This window comes from Echinops telfairi, unplaced genomic scaffold (assembly GCF_000313985.2).
Source record: "Echinops telfairi isolate 266 unplaced genomic scaffold, ASM31398v2 ScPeMD7_655;HRSCAF=1070, whole genome shotgun sequence".
In the NCBI taxonomy this organism is placed as follows: domain Eukaryota; kingdom Metazoa; phylum Chordata; class Mammalia; order Afrosoricida; family Tenrecidae; genus Echinops; species Echinops telfairi.
The window spans coordinates 29,701,488-29,725,090 of NW_022104553.1; the positions used below are offsets into that span (position 1 = coordinate 29,701,488).

At 50.5% G+C, this 23,603-nt stretch overlaps 1 protein-coding gene across 1 annotated transcript in view; it reads right to left on the reverse strand.

The window, feature by feature from the left end:
* AXL (AXL receptor tyrosine kinase) overlaps positions 1-23,603 on the reverse strand; it is a 51,610-nt gene that overhangs the window by 2,758 nt on the left and 25,249 nt on the right. Inside the window, exons 11-19 of the mRNA XM_013006585.2 lie at positions 21,926-22,058; positions 21,554-21,645; positions 18,220-18,315; positions 17,983-18,060; positions 16,798-16,890; positions 15,943-16,064; positions 15,043-15,152; positions 2,153-2,312; positions 1,508-1,644 (exon numbers count right to left, since the gene is read on the reverse strand). Coding sequence (XP_012862039.1) covers positions 1,508-1,644; positions 2,153-2,312; positions 15,043-15,152; positions 15,943-16,064; positions 16,798-16,890; positions 17,983-18,060; positions 18,220-18,315; positions 21,554-21,645; positions 21,926-22,058 — 1,021 coding nt within the window. The remainder of the gene's footprint in view (positions 1-1,507; positions 1,645-2,152; positions 2,313-15,042; positions 15,153-15,942; positions 16,065-16,797; positions 16,891-17,982; positions 18,061-18,219; positions 18,316-21,553; positions 21,646-21,925; positions 22,059-23,603) is intronic.

Consider the following 23,603-nt stretch of genomic DNA (forward strand, 5'->3'; position numbering starts at 1 on the left):
GCCCAGCTTCGGATAGACCGCCACCCCAGCAGCCAGCTTGGCCAAAACCCCATTAGGGACCCTTCTAGCGATTTCTAGACTCTTGACCTTCAAAAACGATGAGTTCCTAAAGACTTGTTGGAAGTTGCTAACTTTTGAGGTCTGGCTAACTTGGTCAGTTTAGGAGTGGCTCTCTTGCCCAAAACGTGGGCGTCAGTCTCATGGTGTGCAAAGTGAGAAAATATGGTACCTAACCAACCTGGGTGGTGCCCAACTGCCTGCTGACTGGCAGGGGGGTGGTTCAAGTGCACCCAGAAGGGCCTCAGAAGAAAGGCTTGGTGACCCGCTTCTGAAGTACCAGCCGGTGAAAACCCACTAGAGTAGAATTCTTCCCTGAGACCCAACACCATGACTTGGGATTGATTCAACATCCGCTGGTTGCTGGGTTTTACCTACTACGTTACATAGCTGTGGTTTGGACCACGTGAATTAATAGACAAAACAGTGCCTTCTGGTAACATGCTATGGAATGTTAGTGATGATTCTCACTCTTCAGATTTAAGTGGCTCAAATACCCATGATCCTTTCACCCCAGCAATGGCCTCTTTTTCCCCACCACACCCAACTCTCTGCCATTGACTCTGACTCCTAGCATCTCTATAGCACAGATTAGAACTGCTCCCTCGGGTTTCTTGAGGCAGTCAGTCTTTGCAGGAGCAGCCAGCCTCATTTTTCTCTCACACAGTGGCTGATGGGCTTGAACCAGCAACCGTGCATAAAGTGCTGGATCCATGAACCCCCTATCTGCATGCAGAGATCTGGCATTGCCCTAAGGCAGGTATCCTTAAACTACAGTCCACGGGCCACATGTGGCCCGCTGAGGACATTAATCCGGCCCGCCGGTTGTTTTTCCCCCTTTTGTTTTTTTACTTCAAAATAAGTTATGTGCAGTGTGCATAGGAATTTGTTCATAGTTTTGTTTTTTTTTAAAACTATATTCTGGCCCTCCAACAGGTCTGAGGGACAGTGAACTGGCCCCCTGTTTTAAAAGTTTGAAGACCCCTGCCTTAAGGGGTCCTGAGAATATCACAGGGGGTGTGAGGGACTAGAGAAGGTCAGCAGAGTGACCTGAAGGGTGGCCTGAGGTTCCCCGGGTGTTTAAATGGCAATGAGGGAGGCAAGAGGAGCTCTGGAGTCTGGGATGAATTAGAAGTCTCCGGAACTGGGAGTCTGAGAGGCAGGGTCTCCAGGTAACATTGGGAAATTGGGCACAATGTTGCCTGGTGTTGACAGCCAGTCTGGCCTGCAGTCTACACCAGCTGGCCAAGGAGGAGAGGGCATCTTTTGTTAACCTGCCCCCCACTGGTTAGCAGAGGTCTTACTCAAAGTGTTGGGGAGGGGACAGGGGAATTTGTCAAGGCTTGATAAAGTCAGGGCCAATAGGGTGATCATGGGTGATGGTGGTGGTGGTTAAGATTGAATTCTGGGATTTGGCCAAAGTGGGGGTGGGGAGCGCAAAAATCCTCACAGTCCATCGAGACAGTCCACAGGCTGTTTCAGGCGGTTTCCCTGGCGCAGGTAGTCATAAATCTCGCTGTTCTCCACACCTGGGTATGGCGTTTGGCCCCGCGTGGCAATCTCCCACATTGTCACCCCAAAAGACCACTGTAGGGGGGGAAGAACAGATGGGGTTAGACGGCCTTTCCTGCACAAAGACCCACCCCTGCAGTCACAGGCTCATAGGTGAACCCTCGCTTTGGGTGCCCCTGTGCACTCAGGTATAACTGTTATTCATGGAGCACAAATGGAACTTCGGTGCAGGCTTAGGTGTGTCCACACCCAGGTGTGTCCTCACCCAGGGCCCTCCACACGCGCTCTGATGCCGGGAACCGACAAAGCCAGCTCGCTTCCGCCGCTATTTCCAACTCTGCCTGCCCTTGTATACCCACCGCCCAGAACGAACCTGCCTCCAAGATCCCATCCCCAGCGTGTAGGCGGCACCATTCACGCTGACCACACCCCCAGGCACGCACGCTAGCCAATGTGAACACGGGAGCCCCGGCGTGCCCGCGGGCTGCGGGCCGGGCTGCGCAGGCGCAGCGCGGTGGGCGGGGCGCACGGGCCCCGTCCCCGCGCGCAGGGCTCCGCGCTGCCGCCAGGGGGCACCACGCACCACGTCGCTCTTGCTCGTGTAGACGCGGTCGGCCAGGCTCTCGATGGCGATCCACTTGACTGGCATCTTGGCGATGCGTCCCTGGCGGTAGTAGTCCCCGTTGTAGATCTTCTTGGAGAGCCCAAAGTCCGCCACGCACACCGACATGTTCTCGTTCAGCCTGTGGGGTGCAGGGAGGGGCAGTCTCAGGTCAGGTCGTGGCCGTCACCCCCCCACAGGAAGCCTGGGGCCTGCTCAGCTCAGACCCAAGCTGTGCGACCTGGGGGCGACGGAGGAGCCGCCTCCCCAGCCCCCAGCCCAGTCCAGAGGAGGAGAAGGAAACCGCTTTCTTTCTTGCACCTTTCCTTTCATAAGATGAAGGTGGGGCCAGGGGCTCAGAAAGAAGCGGGATGCCCAGAGTACAAACTGCATGATTGCATTTCCATGTCATTTGAGGGGGTCAGAGCGATCGCTCTCCAAGCGGAGGACCGGGGTGTGAGTCTCCATTGGCAGTGACTACCTGCCTGTCAGTGGAGGAGTGCAGGTTGCTAGGAAGCACGTTTCAATGTGTCCCGACTAAGCAGGACAAGGAAGAAAGGCCAGGAGACCTTGCTGTTATTTGAAATACCAGCGGCCTGGCTTTCAGCACCACAGCACCACCATAGTACTACAGAGGGCCGGACAAGGGGTGGTTGTATATTTTAGTGCATGTCAAATATACCTCAATTGTTTAAGTAACAAAGACATTACTTGTCTGTCACTTTGTCATACTGGGGTGGCTTGTGTGTTGCTGTGATGCCATGTCACTCAACTAGTTTTTCATATACCTACAGAGTCAACCATGGGGAGCAGATTTCAGTAGAGCTTCCGGCCTACGCACAGACTAGGAAAAAGCAATGAGCTGTTCACTTCTGAGGGATTAGTCTCCGAAAATCCTTATGAGGAGTCACAGAATATTGTCTGATACAGTGCCAGAAGATGAGCCCCTCAGGTTGAAAAATACGACTGGGGAAGGGCTGCCTCCTCAAAGTAGAGTTGGCCTTAACAACATAGATGGCGTAAAACGTTCAAGACCTTCATTTGCTGGTGAGACACAGCTCAAAATGAGAAGAAAACAGCTGGGAACATCCATAACTAATCAGAAGGGTGTTGTAAGACATATGAAGCTAGAAGAATTTGAGGTTTTCAAAGGTGAAATGGAATGCACAAAGATCGATATCTTAGTGAACTGAAAGGGACTGGTACCGATCATTTTGAATTTCACATTCATATGGTCTACTCTGCTGGAGATGACAAATTCAAGAGGAATGCTTTGCATACATCATCAAAAAGAACATTTCAAGATATATCCTGAAGTATAATGTAGTCTTGGAGAGGATAATATCTATATGTCTACGAGGAAACCCAGTTAACACAACCTATTATTTAAATCTGTGCACCAACCACTAAAGCCAATGTTGAAGAAACTGAACAGTTCCACCAGCTTCTTCTTCCTGAAATTGTTCAACCATGCAAACAACATACATCGATAATTCCTGATTATTGGAATTAGAAAGTTAAAAAAAAGTGTGTGTGTGTGCCAGTGGGTGGAAAATATGGCCTTGGTGATAGATACAAAGCCAGAGATCGCATGATAGAATTTTGCAAGACCAACAGCTTCTGCCTTGCAAATACCTTTTTCAATCACGTGACTATACATGGACACCTCCATCAGATGGAATGCACAGGGATGAAACGGGCTACATCTGGAAGACGAGATAATGGAGAAACTCGATATCATCAGCTACAAAAAGGCCAGGGATTGACTGTGCAATAGGTCATCAATTACACATATACAAGTTCAGGGTCAAGCTAAAGAAAATTAAAGTCCTAGGGTAGGTACTATTACTGATTTGATTTGATGAGAAGGGTTGTGCCGCTACACAGAACATGTTTTTCCTTAAAAACCAAAATAAATGAATACAATTAAAATTGAGATAATAAATAAATAAATAATTGAGAGAGAGGAAGAGTGAAGGCTCACAGCCTTCAAAACCGATCAGATTCCTTCTGCCTCTGATCTAAACATTGGTCTGAGTGGCTATAAAAGGAGGACAAATAAAACAGAAGCAGATTTGGGGTCTTTAGTGACGTACAAGTTCATGTCAAACATATGTCAAAAACGAAACAAAAATTAAAGTCCAAGTGAGCGAAAATACGACCTTAAGCATATCTCTCCAGAATTCAGAAAACATCTCAAGAACACATTTGACAAATTGAACACTACTGACAGAAGATCTAATAAGTTAGGAGATGACATCAAGAACATTATTCACGACGAAAGCAAAAGGTCACGAAGAAGATCAAGAAAAGAGCAAAATGAGTGTCAGACCAAAACCAAACTCACTGCCAGTGAGTTCATTTTTATGGTGGTAGAAAACCTCAAAGCCTCATCTTTCTCCCTCAGAGCAGCTAGTGAGTTTGAACTGGCCTCACAGTTAGTAGCCCAACTCAAAACTCACTACACTAGCAGCACCCCAGGGAGAGACTCTGAAACCTTCTCTTGGATGTAAAGTCGTTAAAGTAGATGGAAGAAATCATTAAATAAAAGAGTCGAACAGAGAAAAAGTAAAGCATTATAATGAAATGTCCAAAGACCTGGAATTAGGAAACCAAAAGGGACAAGAGCCCACCCAGTTAGCATATCTCAAGCTCAAAGAACGGAAGAAAAAAAAAATCCAAGCCTCAAGTTCCAAGACTGAAAGATTCTCTGGGTTGGGAAGCAATAGAGAGGGCTGAGGGGCCGGCCCCAATCCCAATTACGTGGACAGCCACCCCTCTCCCCGCAGAAGAATTCACTTCAGAGCACAGCACTGAAGCTACAGTTCAGGGAGGGAGATGACTGATTAGAGCACACAGGTGCAGATGAAGGGAGAGGAAGAGAGAATGGAACACAACCTGGCCCACCAAGCCCCCAGGACGATATTCCTGCTCAGAGCAGCCAAAGCACAGAGAGGACCATAGGGCTGGCCCCACTACAAGACACTACATCCCTCACTGACTCATAGTGCTAGGGGGCACAACACTGGAGACACAGTGTGGGAATTGTGCCCAATCTGATCCCACCACACAGGGTGTGTAACGGAATAGCAAGGGAACAGATCAACGAAGTCCCCAGGGAATACCAAAAATAGACTGTGGGGCCAGGGCATGGCACCCCCTCAGACTCAACTGGAAAACACTTCTAAAAGTCAACAAACAGGCCTTGAACTATTTACAGGCTTTTCTCTTTTTTTGTCGGTTTTTTTTTTTTAAATATGTTTCATCATTGCTACACTGCACCTTGACTGGCTCGTCTCTTCCTTGTGACCCTTCTGTAAGGGGATATCTAGGTTTTGTTTGTGTTGTTGTTGTTTTCTTTTGTTGCTCTGTTTTGCTCTGTCTTTTTTTTTTTTTTTAAACATTTTATTAGGGGCTCATACAACTGTTATCCCAATCCATACACACATCAATTGTGTAAAGCGCATTTGCTCTGTCTTATTTTTTGTGCATAGTATTATCTCTGCAGGTATCTCGATAAGATAGGTGGGATAAACAATCTGGAGGAGAAAACAATGGGACCGAAGGTTCTGCGGGGGACATGGAGCGGGGGAGGCAGGGGAAAGGAAGTGGGTATTAACAACCCCAGGGACAAGTGATCCAAAATTGAGGTAGGTGTAGGAGGCCTGGTAGGGCTTGACCAAGGGCAATGTAACTGAGAGGAATTACTGAAACCCAAATGAAGGCTGAACATGATAGTGGGACAAGAGGAAAGTAAAAGGAAATAGAGGAAGGAACTGAGAGGCAAAGGGCATTTATAGAGGTCTAAATACAGGCATGAACATATGATGAGTTTTGGGTCCACACTCCACACTCCCACTCATTCACAATGATATGATTTTTTGGTTCTTTGATGCCTGATACCTGATCCTATCGACACCTCATAATCACATAGGCTAGTGTGCTTCTTCCATGTAGGCTTTGTTGCTTCTCAGCTAGATGGCCGCTTGTTTACCTTCAAGCCTTTAAGACCCCAGACACTATATCTTTTGATAGCCGGGCACCATCAGCTTTCTTCACCACATTTGCTTATGTACCCATTTGTCTTCAGTGATCGTGTCGGGAAGGTGAGCATCATGGAATGCCAGTTTAATAGAATAAAGTGTTCTTGCATTGTGGGAGTACTTGAGTAGAAGCCCAATGTCCATCTGCTACCTTACTAAATCTATAAATATATGCACATAGATCTATGTCCCCATCATCATATATAACTATATTTAAATATGTACATACAGCAAACTGGACCAACAACAACATCATGATAAACTGAAAAGAAGCTCGAGATTGTCAAGGATTTAATTTCGATTGGATCCACAATAAACATTCATGGAAGAAGCAGTCCCGAAATCGAAGGACATGTTACACTGGGCAAATCTGCTGCACAAAGCCTGTTGAAAGTATTGAAGAGCAAGCATGTCCCTTTGAGGACTAAGGTCGCCCTGACCCAAGCCATGGGATTTTCAGTCATCTCTTGGGCATGTGAAAGTGGATCAAAGAATAAGGAAGACCAGAGAAGAATTGAGGCAGGTGAATGATGGTGTTGGGCGAAAATATGGAAAGTACCGTGGACTGCCAGGAGAGCAAACAAATGTGTCTTGGAAACAGTACATCAGACTGTTCCTTAGACTAGGGAAGATGGAGAGACTTTGTGGTGTGTGCTTTGGACCGCTATCAGGAGGGACTAGTCCCTGGAAAAGGAAGGACATGGTGCTTAGTAAAGTTAAAACCAAGCCAAAAAAACCCCAAACTCACTTCCATGGACTCAATTCTGACTCATAGTGACTCTATAGGGGGGCGTAGACCTGCCCCTGTGAGTTGGCGACCTCCTGACCTTGCAGGTAGCAGTCCAAGGAGTAACCAAGAGGAAGTCCCTGGATGAGATGGACTGATACAGTGGCTACAACCATGGCTCACATATCACAACCGTGGTGCAGGTGGAGCAGGACAGGGAGGGGTTTAATTCTGCTGCACCCATGGTTGCTATGAGCCAAAGCCAAGTGGTTGGCACCTAGCAAACACAAACCAGGGCATCCCAAGGCGCCCTTCCAGGACCCACTCCTCCAAAAGCATGTATACAGTCTTCACCCCCAACAAGCTCCTACGACCTCTGCTTGTTTCTGTGCTGGATATAAACAGGAGACTCCTGATTCTTGAATCTGACTGGGATTGCTGGGATTCTATTTTTCCAAGAGTCGAGGATTTGCAGCTGAGGCAATGAGCCATGAGGATAGAGCCGGCAGCTCCCTGGATATGCCGGGAACCATCCTTGGACTGGAGTCCCTGGGTGATGCAGAGGTTCTCAGTCTTGGCTACTCACGGCGAGGTTGGAGGTTTGGGTCCACTCAGAGGTACCTTGGAAGAAAGGCCTGGCAACCTACTTCTGACAATGGGCCATTGAAAAGTCCTATGGAGGGCCATTTTACTCTGACCCCTACACGATCGCCATGAGCAGCACTGACACTATGACATGATTCTGGTGACTTTTGGGTGGGGACCCGTCTCTTTAGCCCTCACCCGGGTCCAGGCGAGAGGAAGGAAATTGCTTTACTTCTTTAATTTCTGGGTCCAGGGGTGGCTCTCAGAGTTCCAGGGGAAATGGGAAGAGTGACAGCAGTGGGGCACGTGGGAGCCTTGGGGTAGTGGCTTGTTGCCAAGTGGTAAGGAAGTATTTCACTATTTTAACAATTCAAGGAAAGCACTATAAATACATAAGGCTTTTTAGTCCACCCTCGTTCTCAGTATTCTCAGGGTCTGGACAGGGATCAGCCTGAGTGAAAGAAATAAAGAAACTTGCATTTTGGATAGAATGTAGTCAAGGTTTTAGATGGAGGAGGAGAGGGAGGTTTCTGCGTACAAGACAAACACCACTGCAGGGAAATGGACCCATTTTGGCTGCAGGATATCTCTGCAAACAAGCTGGCCTGACCTCTTCAGAACAACGTGCCATACAAACACAAAAGGTGGCGGGGCTGTTCTAGATTAGGAGAGATTAAAAAGGTTTACAGTCTGGTAAGCACTGAACTACTAACCACAAGGTTGGTAGTTCAAACCCACCAGCTGCTCCAAGGGAGAAAGTTGAGGCTGTCTGCTCAAGTCAAGGCTTACACTCTTGAAAGCCCTATGTTGTAGGGTCACTATTAGTCTGAACAAGGAGCCGTGGTGGCGCAGTGGTTCCAAGTTGGGCTGCTACCTGCAAGGTCAGCCGTTCGAAACCACCAGCCAATCCAAAGTAGCAAGATGAGGCTTTCTGTCTCTGTAAAGAGTTTCAGCCTTAAAAACTCACAGGGGCAGTTCTATCTTCTCCAACAGGGTTGCTATGAGTCAGAATTGACCTCGATGGCAGTGGGTTTCTCAAAAGGGCATAACAACCAAATGCAGAGTGGGAATCTTGATTAGATGCTGACTGGGGGCAGGGGGTGAAATTAGCGATACATGCTACCACATGGGTAGAACTTGAAAAAAGGGCACATGGGATGACGCCACTTAGGAAACAGTAAGAAGTGGCCGATGCCCAGAGCCCAAGGTTCACTTGTGGGGAAACTGGGCAGGTTTTACCAAGGTGGTGCAGTTTGTAAGAGTGATGTAAACGTTTGGAAATGAATTATGGTGAGTGTAGTTAGTGTCACTTAGGTGGGTGCATAAGAATGGTTAGAACATCAAGCTACAGATATTTCACAATAGAAAAAAATGTAAAGACCCAAGAAATTAGAGAGAGAGAGAGAGAGATTAGGAAATAAAAAGACTTTGTCACGGGGAGGAGTCCCAATGGTAGACAGTGAACCCTCGCCACTTCGCGCTTCGACTTCCGCGGCTTCACTCTATCGCGGTTTTTGCGTAACAGCGCATGCTCTGTCATTACTGCCACTGATTGGCTCATACTGTACATGCTTGATGCCATAAATAATATAATAAATAATAAATGATCATTGTAACGGCCAAAATGTTTTACTGTATTTTCCCTTTTTCGTTTAATAAATTGGGTAATACGAGTGTAATGGTGACTAAAGGGTATTTTTTTCATGTCCTCTATGCTCTAACTACGAAAATATTTGATTTACAAATAAGGAACCCTACTTCGCGGAATTTCATTTATCACGGTAGGGTCTAGAACCGATTAACCGCGATAAACGAGGGTTCACTGTAGTAGGTTTTGCATTGAGCTGCTAACCTCAAGGTCAGCAGTTCAAGCCCACCAGCCGATCTATGGGAGAAAGATGAGGTTTTCTACTCCAGGAAAGATTCACAACCTCACACCCTCACAGGGCCAGGCCCCCTTCGCTCTAGAGGGTCGCTCTGAGCTGATGGCAGTGAGTTGGGTTTCTCCCCCTGCATTGGAATGATTTTGTTGGCAGAGAAGAATATGGAGCATGCATGGGCTACCAGAAGAACGGACACACCTGTCTCGGAGAAAGTACAATCAGAACGCTACTTAGAAGTGAGGATAGCAAAGCTTCGTCTCAGGGCCTTTGGACATGTTGTCAGGAAAGACCAGTCAGGGGAAAAGTCAAGGGCATCAGGCTTGGTAAAACAGATGGTCCATGAACCAAAGAAGACCCTCAATGAGATGGATTGGCACAGTGGCTGTAACCACGGGCTCAAATACAACCACGATTCCGAGAATGGCGCAGGGCCAAGTGATGTCCCAGTCTTGTACACAGGGTAGCCCTGAGTCAGAAGGGACTTGGAGGTACCTGTCCCGGGGGGGGCTGAGGCTGTCATTTTTACAGAGGGTGTTTTTGAGGATCCCTGGTGGTGCAGTGGGTGAGGCGTTGGGGGGCTAACAGAAAGGTCTGTGGTTGGACCACCAGCCTCTCTGTGGGGCACAGATGAGGCAGACGGCTTCCAGAGGATCAGCCTCGGACCCCGTAGGAAGCCGTCCAGGTCCACGCTGATGAGGTCACTCAGCGTTAGCGTGGGCTTCGTTTGGGGGTTGAATCTTTCCCGAAGCAGCTTGCTAAACTCACCACACTACAAAACTCAGGGTAGAACTGCCTGAGGGGGTTCTGAGCCGGTAACTCTTTACAGGAGTAGAAAGCCTCCTCTTCCTCCTCAGGAGGGGGCTGGTGGTTTCAAACGGCTGACCTTGCGGTTAGTGCAGCCCAGCGAGTAGCCCTGATGCCCCCAGGGCTCTTCGGAGCAGTTCTGCGCAGCACGATAGCGTCACTCGGATTTCGGAATCGAGTCAATGGGGCAATGGATTTGGAGGGGGGAAGAGGCATTTGGGGGACCAGGGGAAGAATTGGAATGTGCGTGGCCATTAGGTGAGGTTGTGGAATGAAGGTGAATGTACTTAGGGGAGATGAACCGTGGTTCCTCAGGGGCAAACCCAGCCCTTCCTTGGGAGGAAATTGGAGCTCTCTGTTCCCATCAAGACAGACCACCTCGGGAACCCAGCGGGATGGTTCTCTGTGCTATAGAGTGGCTGTCAGTGTTCTTTGGGGCAGAAAGCCTGTTCCTGTGAAGTGAAGCTGGCGGTGGCCTTGGTGAGAAGCTGCCATCGCTGAGGAACCTACTTTTGAATAGTTGAAGGGAGGGATCAAGGGAGGAGAGAGAGGACCATACAAAATGTCACCCAGGAGGGTGACTGGATGTCCCTTATGCAGTTCTCTCAACTTCTCAGGAAGACTGAAATTTCTCCAAGCCGAAAGTTGGTGAGAAAATGGACATTTCCACCTCCATCCTCTTGGGAGTGATGAACACTCCCATGTCCTGTGAAAGGAGTCTTCAGCTCTAACTGGAGACTAGGGGTCCAGCACATAGAACATGGCGAAGAGTCTAGGGGGTGGGTGTACTGTCACCTTATCCTGTGTGCTCCCCACTTCTCTGCCAACAGCAATCCCAACAGACTCTTCAACGTGGAGGGGGACAGGGGGGGCTTCCCAGTCACTCCCCCTCATCACAAGGCTTCACACCCTCATCAGCCAGCCCCTTTGTCCCCTCATGCTGCCCCCTAAGCCTGCCCTCTGGTCTGTGCCCTCTCCACGTAGGTTATGGAAGAAATGGCATCCTCACTCTGTGTTAGAATCCAAGCCACAGTATAAACCTGAGGATGTCATCCCATGGGGCGGGTGTGTGTGTTGGGGGAGGGGGGAGTCCTTTGTTATATTCATTAGGTGAGACCGGTGTGGCTCCCCCACTTGCTCCCATAGAGCCCCAGTCTCATCCTAAACCCTGGTAGAGGGAGTCCTACAGCCTTCCTGAGCACCCCACATTCCCTTTGGGACCACCAAACTTCTAAGGTGAAATCTTGAGAGACAGGGAGGAGCGAGGAGCGATCTTCCGGGCTTTCCGGGAAGGCAGGGAGGGGCAGGTTTGCCTCAGGAAAGACAGATGAACTTGAGGAGGGTAGGCTTCAGGGAGTCCCCTTCAGGACTAAGACTTGTAAATATAAAAGGGCGGGAATCCAGGGTGGATGATCCCTTCAGGACCAGTGGTGTGAGTGGCGATACTGGGAAGGTAGAGGGAGGGGGTGGGTTGGAAAGGGGAACCGATTGCAAGGATCTACATGTGACCTCCTCCCTGGGGGGTGGACAACAGAAAAGTGGGTGAAGGGAGACGCCAGGCAGGGCAAGATATGACAAAATAATAATTTATAAATTATCAAGGGTTCATAAGGGGGCTGTGGAGGGAGGGGAAAATGAGGACCTGATGCCCGGGGCTTAAGTGGAGAGAAAATGTTTTGAGAATAATGAGGGCAATGAATATACAAATGTGCTTTACACAATTGATGTATGTATGGATTGTGATAAGAGTTGTATGAGCCCCTAATAAAACGATTAAAAAAAAAAAGAAGAGGGTTAGCTCCTTTGTCCTCTCCAATTGGATCAACAAAAGGCCCCCCATGGAGTGCCTTCCTTACAATGTTTTACCTGCGATCTCTGCAGGCAGCTATGGAAAGAACCAACTCGCTGCCATCCGGTCAATTCGGACTCAGCGACCCTACAGGACAGGGCAGAACTGCCCCTGGGGGTTTCCAAGACTGTCACTCTTTATGGGACTAGAAAGCCTTGTCTTTCTCCCCGAGGAGCAGCTGGTGGGTTTCGAACTGCTGACCTTGCTGTTAGCAGCCCAACACATAACCACTAGGCCACCAGGGCTCCCTATACTCTCTGTATAAGGCTCTTCAGATGGGCAGACATAGCTTTGAGGCTGCTATCAGCCCACTCTGACATCCGTTTCCTCTGTAACCAGCATACACCGAACAAAAGTTGTTTTTCCCCCTCACTATTATCGCTTTGTGATGATTTCCCACTAGGGCGGTGGAAAGCCCCCCCCCCCCCCAAAACCCAACTGCTTTCAAGTGGGGTCCCGAGAGGGGCCGAATGAAAAGCAGACAGCCTCATCTCTGTCTCACAGAGCGGCAGGTGGGTTTGAAACGCCCACCTTTCGGCTTCACAGCCCAGTGTTCACCCTCTGCACCACCAGGGACTCCCTATTGCCGCCGAAAAACCAGCCCAAACCAAACCAGCCAACTGGCATGGAGTCAGTGCAGACTCACAGGGATCCTCCAGGACAGAGCAGAACTGCCTCTGGGGGGGAGGGGGGTGTCCGAGAAGGTCACTCTTTCCAGGAGCAGCGAGAACCTCATCTTTCTCCCTCGGAGCCCCTGGGGGGTTTAAACTGCCAGCCCTGGTGGCCGAGTGGTTCCTGTTGGGTGGTTGACTGCTGAATCAATCAGCAGTTGGAGAAAGACAGGCTTTCTATTCCTGTCAAGAATGATGGGTCGGTGGGTTACTGTAGAACAGTGGTTCTCAACCTGTGGGTCACGACCCCTTTGCGGGGATGGGGGTGTGGGGGTGGGGTCCGAACGACCGTTTCACAGGAGTCGCCCGATTTATCACAGTAGCAAAATGACAGTGATGAAGCAGCAACGACAAGGATTTGACGGTTGGGGAGTCACCACCACACGAGGAACTGTCTGAAAGGGCCGCGGCAGGAGGAAGGCTGAGTGAGTGACAGACTTGGGAGACGACTGTAATTGAAGTTGGGTCATAACGTGACACCGTTTTGAGTATTTTCTGCCATTAGCTATCAATGGAGGTTTTTCTTTGCTTCATTGCATCACTGTTGTGGATCATTTATTTGTATGCTGTCTTGATCTTGTAGGATTTTCTACATGACACCCAGGTTAGGTACACCTATAGAGACAACAATAGCTTCCAAGGGACAAGATGGGTAGGAGGGATGGCAGGAAATGGGGGGCCAACAAGAATGAGGAAAAAGGGAGGGGGGGGAAAAGGAAAATGAGCTGATTCCGGGAACCCACGAGGCAAGCGAATTTTGGGAATAATGAGGGCAACAAATGTATAGATGTGTTTTATACAATTGATCTATGTATTGTGATGAATTGTATGAGCCCCAATAAATTGATTAAAAAAAAAAAAAGAATGAGGAAAAAGAAGAAATATACCAGACAAGACTGTCCTGATGGTTGGTTGTATAATCCGTATGGATGTGACTGAACTATTGACATCAATGACATGTGAATTGTATGTCAGTGAAATTGTTAAAAAATACCTTATTAAAAAAAGAAGGGGGGGGGAAAAAGAGTTACAGTGTTGGAAATCCACAGGGGTAAGTTCTACCCTGTCCTACAGCATCTCTGAGTCACCACCTACTCGGGAACAGGGGGTTTGACTTTGACCTTTAACAGCCCCACACTTAACCCAAATGGGCACCAGGGCATCTTATATTTGTGCCCCAAAATGAGATGCTGCTGAGGGGCATGAGGAGCAGCCTGGGGACAGAACCTGGTGAGGCCATTCTCAGCCACTTGGCCCTGCAGGCCCGAGGTGAACTGCCGCAGAGGGTTGGGCAGGAAAGCCGACAGCAAAGTCTTTCTCCCAGGAAGTAGCTGGGGGGTTGAGTTGCTTTGATTAGCAGCTGAGCGCTCTAACTCCTGCGCCACCAGGCGCCACCAGGAAGCAAGATGCCACATGAAAAGGAACCGAGAGACAGAAGTTCGAAAAGACAAGCAGGAGGAGCTTCCGGGCAAAATGTGTGGAAACTTTCTCTCTCTTGCCAGTCCCTGTTTCCATCAGTTTTTGGAAGCTGCCCTGGATCTTCCCCCTAGAGCCCTCCTGGTTTAGAGCCTGGATCAATGGGGACTTTTAGCCTTCAGTACAGGGAGAAAATGGCTACTGGTTCAAAGCCACCTCCTTGTGATTATTTCTGGCACGGAAGCTCGAGAGAACTGACAGACTCCTTGCTGTCCAGTGGATGGCCAACTCCTGGGGACCCTATAGGGCGGGTAGCATTGCCGCTGTGGGTTTCTGAGGCTGACCTCTCTGGGGGCATACTGGTTAAGAGTTGGGCTGCTAACCCCAAGGTCAGCGGTTCGAAATCACCAGCCCCTCTCGGGAGAAAGCGGGGCTATCTGCTTCCGTAAAGAGTTACAGTCTCGGAAACCCACAGGGGGTTGATGAATCAGCAGAGACTCCATGGCAATAGTTTGGTCTTCCGTTTTCTACTCCGGTAGAGAGTTCCCGTCTCAGAAACTCACAGGGGCAGTTCTACCCCCTCCTCTAGGGTCCCCATGAGTCAGCATCAACCTGACGGCACTGTGGGGGTTTTGTTGTTTGGGTTGGTTTATGTCTTTAAAGGAATGGAAAGCATCCATTGTCTCCCACAAGGGCAAAGCAGCAGCTGGTTTTGAACTCCTGACCTTGCGGTTAGCAGCCCAATAGGTGACCCGCTAGGCCACGGAAGACAACATCCAAATCCTTCAACAGTTCACTTCCGGAGCCTGTCTCCTCCAGGAAGAACTGCCCTGACCCTTGTGCAGACAAACTTTCCCAGTCCCGATTCTGGTCGCAGGCGGGCCAGACACTCACATGCAGTTCCTGGCGGCCAGGTCCCGGTGGATGAATCGCTTGGTGCTCAGATACTCCATGCCGCTGGCGATGTCTGTCATGAACTTCACCAGCATCTGAGTGGGCAGGAACTGGGGGCCAGGGCGGGGGTACCGGAGGTCAACACAGGCCCTGAGAAACAAGCCCCACCCCTACCCTTCCTTCCCCGTGTGCCCGGTTCTGCTCAGCAGTGGTTTCCCGGGGCCCCGAGTATTCAATTACAACCCTTTCTGTGGCCTCAAACACCAACCATACAAAACGACCGCAGAATGGATCAGAATGGATTCTGACTCCTGGTCACCCCCTGGGCGGCAGGTACCACTGTGGTGTGTGGGGTTATTCTGGGGTTTAAGGGCTGTTTGTTCAGAGGCAGATCACCAGGCCTTTATACCGAGGAGCCTCTGGGTGGCGTTTTTGACAGCCGGGCACTCACACCGTGGTTATATAATTGTCTCTGGCCTCCCTCTCTGACTGGAGCTGGCCTTTGGCATACACCCCAGTCACCCCAAGCAGCAGGCTCTTTCCTCTCCTCAAACAAGCCAGGCCTGTTCAGACCTCCGGGTCTCTGCTCACATAGAAAGGGGCTCGCCCAGCCCTCCTGCCGGCCCCCAGCTGCCTCAGTCTTCAAGGTCACCTCCACCCTGAGGTCTTTCCCCTGTCCACCCAAACTAATTGCCTGGCCCCCTGCCGATGGATTCCAGGATCCCTCCTACTGGGTTTCCTCCTATGCATCTCAATCATCTTGTTAATGGATGTATTCATTGAGGACCTTGGAGGTAAGCTTTTGAGTAGATTGTGTGACCTTGGCTTCCCTGGCCGTGAGCAGGCACCGCTCAGCTCAGCAAGTGCACGGGTGGGGAGGGGCTGTGGCCGGCCCCTTACCACTGGCTGGTCCCCGAGTCGTGAGTAGAGCAGGAAACTGTGAAGGTCGCCGTGTTTCATGAAAGGCAGGATGACCACCGGCGCTGGGAAGCCCTCTCGTTCAGAGCCCTGGAAACAGACCCCTGAGCGCCCCCGCCCCCAGACATTGGGGGTATGCAACCCGGAAAGCTAGGCCCGCTTCCCAACCGGGCGCTCTGGCTCGTGGCTCCCTCCTCTTCCCCTGCCCCCCCCCCCAAAAAAAAAAAAACCGGCCTTGGAATTGGGGAGGGGGCAGTGGCAAGGACAAAGCTTTCCAAGATGCCATTTCCAGCAGCGGTTCCCAGGGATGTTTCCCAGCCCTCCCGGGGACCTCAGCTATTTCTGGGAAAAGTCAGAGGTCACATTCCAAGCCTGGAGAGAGTCAAAGGAGGGAAGGAGAGGGGAGGCCAGGGAACTTCAAGGTTGGGTGCTTGCTCCCTCTGATCTTGCCTCCATGGGCCCTGGACCCAAAAGCTGAGACCTGGATTCTGACTCAAGGACCGGGCAGGACAGAAGAGGCCTGCCCCATTTTCTGAACTCGTAAATCTGCCTCATCTTTCTCCATCAGGGTGGTTGGTGGATTGGAAATGCCAACCATGTGCTTAGCAGACCGAACCCTAATCCCCTGCACCATCAGGGCTCCTTATGGGCCCAGGACCCTCAACCACTGCCAGGATTTCTGAGGCTGTCAATCTTTATAGACACACAGACAGCCTCTTCTTTCTCCCACAGAGCAGCTGCTGGGTTTGAACTGCCAACCTTGCTGTTAGCCACCCAACGCTTACTGGTCAATGCCACCAGGGCTCACCTACAGGGCAGGGAAAGCCCCTGTCTCACCGATGAGCCTCATGACGTTGGGGTGGTCGAACTCCTTCATGCACACGGCCTCACTCAGGAAATCCTCCAGCTCCGACCTTGTGCAGATGGCAACTGGGGGTGGGAGGGTGGGTGAGGAGAGGAGTGAGGGAGAGGACTCCATCCCCTTCCTCTCTTGTATCATTGTCATCGTCATCTCCTCTTCCTCAGACAGGAGTGCACCCAGGAGGAGTGAGATGTGGCCCGTGAGTGGCTGGTGCTTCCAACTGCTTACCTTTCAGTAACCAGTTGCATGTAACCACTGCAACCCTGGGTTTGCTTGATGGCTCCAGAGCCCAAAGATCTGTACCCCGATCATTCAGGAGCGATCAATCTTCTCTCTCCTCGAATCCCAGCCTGATCCCACCTGTTTCTCCTTCCCTGTGCGGTCAGGGCTTCACCCTGGACGCTCTGTGCTGTGTGACCCTAGACTGCCTCCTGCCCTCTCTGATGATGGAGATCATGCAGTCTTACACACGAATAGTCTTACCCACCTTCTGGGCTAAGGGCTTTGCCTCACAAGGATCCTAGAAGGTTGGAATGTGATGATCCTTTTTTGGCTCAGAAAGGGAAAGGCACCTGCATACGATTACACAGTTGCCACGTGATAAAGCTGGGTGCCTCCTTTCCCTATTCTGCTGTGTGTCACAGGGGGCCTACCCCTGAAAATTACATGTCCCAGACTCCCTTTAGGACTGGGTTCCTATTGGAGTCTGCTAAAGGCGGACGCTGATGGAAAATCAGCAGGTGGGTGGATGGGAGGACGAGAGAAAACAGGGTTTCTCACCCTTCCTCTTTGCACTTGGGATATGGTCTTGGCAATGGCTACTTCCCCTCCACGTTTCTAGCTCCCACAGGGTAACCCCTAACTCTTTGGTCTTCAGAGCCCATCAGGCATCCCTAGTCTATGTGCCATGTGGTAGCATCATCACCTTCTCTCTCTGCCCTTTATTCCTTCCTACACTTTTCGGGTACATTTCCTATATTCAATTCCTTGTATTGAAGTACCTGACCTGCACCCCGTTTCCACTCTGCAAACACTGGGGCTCTATGATCGGGCTAATTTTCCATGAGCATTTCTGCTTTCTTGCCTCCTTGGTGGCACAGGGAAGAGGGCTGAGGGGAGGGAGGGGTCCCACTTGTGTGCGTGCGCGCGCGCAGACTCACTCTTCATCGTCTTCACTGCCACTTTGAGTATCGAGTCATCCTGGTTCAGCTGCCCTTCCATAACAGCTCCAAACTCCCCTGTGGAGAGTGAGAGGAAAACACTGATCTCAGGGGTCCTCTGGGGACTACGTTTCTTGTGTTTGGATCCTGAAGGGGAAGTGAAGGACCTCAAGGTTCAGGGAAATGTGTGTGTGTGTGTGTGTGTGTGTTGGACAAGAACATGCTTACAGAACTCACCTTCTCCCAGGGTCTTCCCCAAGGCCACCTTATGCCGGTCCACCATCACATCCCGCAACTTCTCCTTCAATTCTTCACTGATGCCCAGGCTGTTCACTGCATAGAGAGTGGCAGTGGACAGAGTCACAAAGCAGGGTTGACCTTCAGGTGACATTTATTAGCAGGGATCCACCCCTGTGAGAGTTATGTTTTGTGTCAACTGGACTGGGCTACGATGCTCCATGGTTTCGGAGTTAGGACCTAGTCACTCCCCATGATGTGATCTAGCACAATGTAAATCACTTCCATAATGGGATCTGCTATGAGTACCCAATCAGTTGTAGGAAAGTTAGGGTGGAATGCAACACCCTCTACTCAGATCACAGCCCAGATCAATTGATAGGAAGTCTCCCCAGGGTGTGGCTTGCTTCCAACCTAAGTCGATGCTGTGGGAAAACTTGCTTGCTTTTTTGTGTGTGTGCTGGGTCTGGATTCTGCATCTGGCTCACCAATCTCCAGTTCTTTGGACTTGAGCCAATGAATTGCCTGCCATATTGCCTGCTGGTACTGGGAGTGGTTGAAGGCCTGCCATCTGACTGGTTGACCTTGGATGCAGTGGGCCCTACAGCCACAAGCTTATCATCTTCCTCTGATCTCGGCTTACCAGCCCCTCCTACAGCTATGCTGGTCAGGAGAAGCCCCCAGCCTAACATCTGACAGCAGGCTTGGAACTTGTCTACTGCTAGCGCGAGCCATTCTCCTGGTATAAACTTCTCTCTTGTACATACATGCATACACATCACTGGTTTAACTTTTCTAGAGAGCCCAGTCTAAGACAAATACTGAAATAATTCTGCATGGTTTTTTTTGTTTTTTTAAAACCAAACCTCAACTTTCCCCCAAATCATCAATTCAAGCCGTTCACTCAGGTCAAGAGCAGACCATGACCTACCTGCCTTCCCAGGGGTAGCCAACTTTCCTGACCATGGTCTTTCTTTTCTGTTTTGCCACACAGTTCATAGAAACACAGTCTCATAAACCAAAACCCAACTCCCTGTCACTGAGCCGATGCTGACTCATAGCGACCCTAGGGTGTAGAGCTGCAGCTCTGAGTTCCCAAGACTGTGACTCTGTATGGGCATAGTAGCCCCATCTCTCTCCCATCAGGTCTCAACAATGTTAATTCTTTTTTAATGCTGGGATTCATTCCCTTAATGCGATGTGTATGGCATCATGATCAAGTGTGGTTGTGTGGGTTGTAGTTCATGCATTCTGGCTGTTGGGAACCAACCCTTCTCAAAGGTATTCATCTCTGGACCCCTTGACAGTCTTGACCCTCCTCAGGCTACAAAGAGCTTTGTTAACGGGAGATGGACAGATCGACATGTTGCTGTAGTCATACTGGAAACTAGGGCTTTTAAATGACAAGACTGGGACAATCCTTGGGGGAAACGGCGTCATCAATACCAGGAAGCCCTGGAAAACTGAGCGCTCCGCTGAAGGCTCATGAGGGAAGGAGCGTGAAAAGGGCAAATAACATCTTACTATCCTCATGATAATACACTTGACCCCACGGCCCCCCTGCAATAGGTCTTGGGGGCCCCAGGGAACCTGGCTCACACTTTGAGAACGACTGCTGTGTCTCATCCCACTGGATGGCTGCGACCTCTTGGCTTCCTCTTCCTTCTCTTGGATAAATGTCTTTCCCAGCCCCTTTCAAACGCCCCGCTGGGACCGGGGCTGGCTTCTCCCCGCGTGCTAGAAAGAGATCTAACTCCATCTCTTCTTTCTGGACTTCAGTTTGCCTGACTGGGAAAATGAGGTGATCTGACTGGGTGGCCTCTGAGGTTCTACATTGGCTGGGATGGTCCCTCTATCTACAATCAGAGTCTGCAGGCCTAAGACATTCTGACGGTGAAGATTCTGTTGCCACCTCGAGGGAGCCCTGATGGCGTGGGGGTTATGGGTTTGGGTTGTGGTCCTCAAGGTTGGCCGTCTGAAAGCACCAGCTGCTCCCCGGGAGAAAAACGAGGCTTTCTACTCTTGTAAAGTGCTGTGGTCTTAGGACCCCGCAGGGGCAGTTCTCCTCGGTCCTATGGGGACACTAGGAGTCAGGGCAGTGAGCTTGGTTTGGGTTGCTGCCATCATCAGCAGCACCATCATCCTAACACCATCATCATCGTCGTCGCTGGTATCACCGTCATTTCACCATTATTTTCATGTCAACTCAACATCCTCCTCCATCACATCAGCACCCTATCCCTTTTTTTGAATCGTTTTATCAGGGGCTCATACAACTCTTATCACAATCCATACGTGTATCCATTGTGTCAAGCACATGTGTACGTTCATTGTCCTCATCATTCTCAAAACATCTGCTCTCCACCTAAGCCCCTGGCATCAGGTCCTCATTTTCCCCTCCCTCCACAGCCCCCTTATGAACCCTTGATAATTTATAAATTATTATTTTGTCATATCTTGCCCTGCCTGACGTCTCCCTTCACCCACTTTTCTGTTGTCCGTCCCCAAGGGAGGAGGTCACATGTAGATCCTTGCAATCGGTTCCCCTTTCCAACCCACCCCCTCCCTCTACCTTCCCAGTATCGCCACTCACACCACTGGTCCTGAAGGGATCATCCGCCCTGGATTCCCTGGGTTTCCAGTTCCTGTCTGTACCAGTGTACCTCCTCTGGTCTAGCCAGATTTGTAAGGTAGAATTGGAATCATGATAGTGGATAGGGGGGATAAGCATTTAGGAACTAGAGGAAAGCTTTATGTTTCATTGTTGCTACATCACACCCCGACTGGCTCGTCTCCTCTCCGAGACCCTTCTGTAAGGGAATGTCCAATTGCCTACAGATGGGCTTTGGGTCTCCACTCCACATTCCCCCTCATTCACAATGATAGGATTTTTTGTTCTGATGATAGCATCCTATCCTTGTCATCCTATCCATTGTCATCATTGCGTTTCATCATGATTGCAATTTGGTCTCTTCCTCCTCCTCCTCCTTCATTCTATTGTTCTGTGCCCCAACGACTGTGGGGGTTAGTGTGTCTAAGATTTAGTATAGCTCATATTGTGTCATTCTTTGTACAACTCTTTGTTATGTCTAAGCCATTGAGCTGGATGAGAGGTGGGCCCTATATCAACACAACCATGAAAAGTAAGATTCTGGCATCCTAAGGTTCTGGGTGGTTTTGCAATTCCCTTATTCTTACGCGTGCCTCTGAGGTGTTCAGTGGTCCCAGATATCCAGAATCTTTTGGCTAGCTCACGCTTCTACAGAGACCCAGAAGGCTCAGGGCTCGACACTCTTTGCCCCCAGCCTGACAGGGAGTCCTGGGGTTCACTTACAGGTGGCTTCAGTCGTCCGGCGACTGTAAGACTTGCGAACGCGGTACCTGACCACCAGTTCACCCCTCTCCACTGTTGGCTCAAACACCTCCCTGTGGAGAATGGGTAGAAAATGAGGAAGGAAAGAACCAAGCAGACCGTCTTCTCTTTCTACCAGCACCGTCTCAACCCTACACCTCACCCACTTTCCCTTCTGGCATTTGCAGGGCACCTCGGACCACCCTCTTCCACCTTTCTGCCGATTCTTTGGGCCCTTCCCTGCCCTCATTGGGGCTCTTGGTCAGCCCTCCTGCCCTGCCCGCCTCGCTGGTCTCTCTGCCTCCAGCCTCTCCATCTTAGCCCCCGGTGGTGCCCCACAGGGTTTTGACTCACCCATAGCGGGTCTCCTTCTTCCGGCGGTGAATGAGGAACAATGCCAAGACGAGGACACAGGCAGCAGCCACCACTGCTCCCAGTAGTACATACCACCAGGGCCACGAGAAGGCGGGGGCTGGGGGGTCGCTCACTGTCATGGGACATGAGACCGAAAAGGCGAGGACACATTGGATGGGCTGTGGGCGGGATGCACGGGCACGTCTGCAGAGACTGGGCTGGGCTGGGGCGGCGACTGTGAGTGGGCATGGAAGTGGATGCGTCTGAAACTTGGGCGGACCAGGGACTCCGGGGTGGCACTGGAGGCAGTGTGGGGTGGGTTTGGGGACTGTACAAGGCAGGCGGGATGAGCACCCCATGGCTCTGAGCACATCTCAACTCGGTGCGAATGCATGTGGCTTGGACATGCGATGCATTGAGTGGACTCGGGTGTGGGAGGACAGGGGTGCAGGGGAGCGCCCTGGAGGTCTTGTGCCATGGGAGAATGGAGCACGTGCTTGCCAACGTGCGCCCGGTGTGAGGTGTGGTTGGTGCACGTGGATGATGGAAGGGTTGCCTGAATCATGGAATGAGAGTGAAATCAGTGTGCAGAGGGATGCAGTGGGTGTGCACTGGTGGAGTCTGCAAGAGGTGAGTGAGCGTTCAAGGGGTTTCACACCCCAGGAGTGGGCTGGATGGGGATGACCATGATGTGAGAGGAGGGCCCAGTGGGCATGTGGGGGGGTGGGCAGGGCAGGTGAGACGGATGGATGGAAAGGGTAGCAAGCAGTGATGGAGTGTCAGGAATAAAGACCGGTGGCGTGCTGCGTGTTTGAGGAGCTTGTCAAGAGTGTGTGAGGAGAATGGGATGGGTGAGCATTTGTGAAGGGCCAAGAAATCCCGTTGAAGAAGTAGGGCATGCGTGTAGCTGGGAAGGACTGGAAACTGGGCAGCATCTCTGAAGTGTGGAATCCATGGTGAGTGTGTCAAAAGTGCAGCGATTGTCAACTTGGGGGAGAGAAGTATGGGTGTGCCACGGGGTGGGGAGGCATGAGGGGATGAGTGTGGAGGGAGGGTGGGGTGAGTTCGGAAAGACATGTAGGAGGGCATGTGAGGAGTTGTTAGAACAGTGGTGGGGGTGGTGGGAGGGTGATAAGGAATGGGCCATGACAGTGCCAGGAAGGGCGGACAGATAGAGGGGGAATTGTTTGAAAATTTGTTGAGAAATATAGGAGAGGGATAGATGTATGGGTGAGGATACTCCATCCATCCATCCATCCATCCATCCATCCATCCATCCATCCATCTGTCTGTTCATCCATCTATCCATCCACCACCCACCATTCCATTCATCCATCATCCATCCATCCCTCTATCCATTCATCCATCATTCATCTACCCATCCATCATTCATTCATCCATTCATCTACCTACCCACCTATCCATCCATCCATCATTCATTCATATATTCATCTACCCACCCACCTATCCATCCATCCATTCATCTACCCACCCATCCACCTATCCATCCATCCATCCATCCATCATTCATTCATCTATTCATCTACTCACCCACCTATCCATCCATCATTCATTCATTCATATATTCATCTACCCACCCACCTATCCATCCATCATGCATCCATCCATTCATCTACCCACCTACCCATCTATCCATCCATCCATCATTCGTTCATTC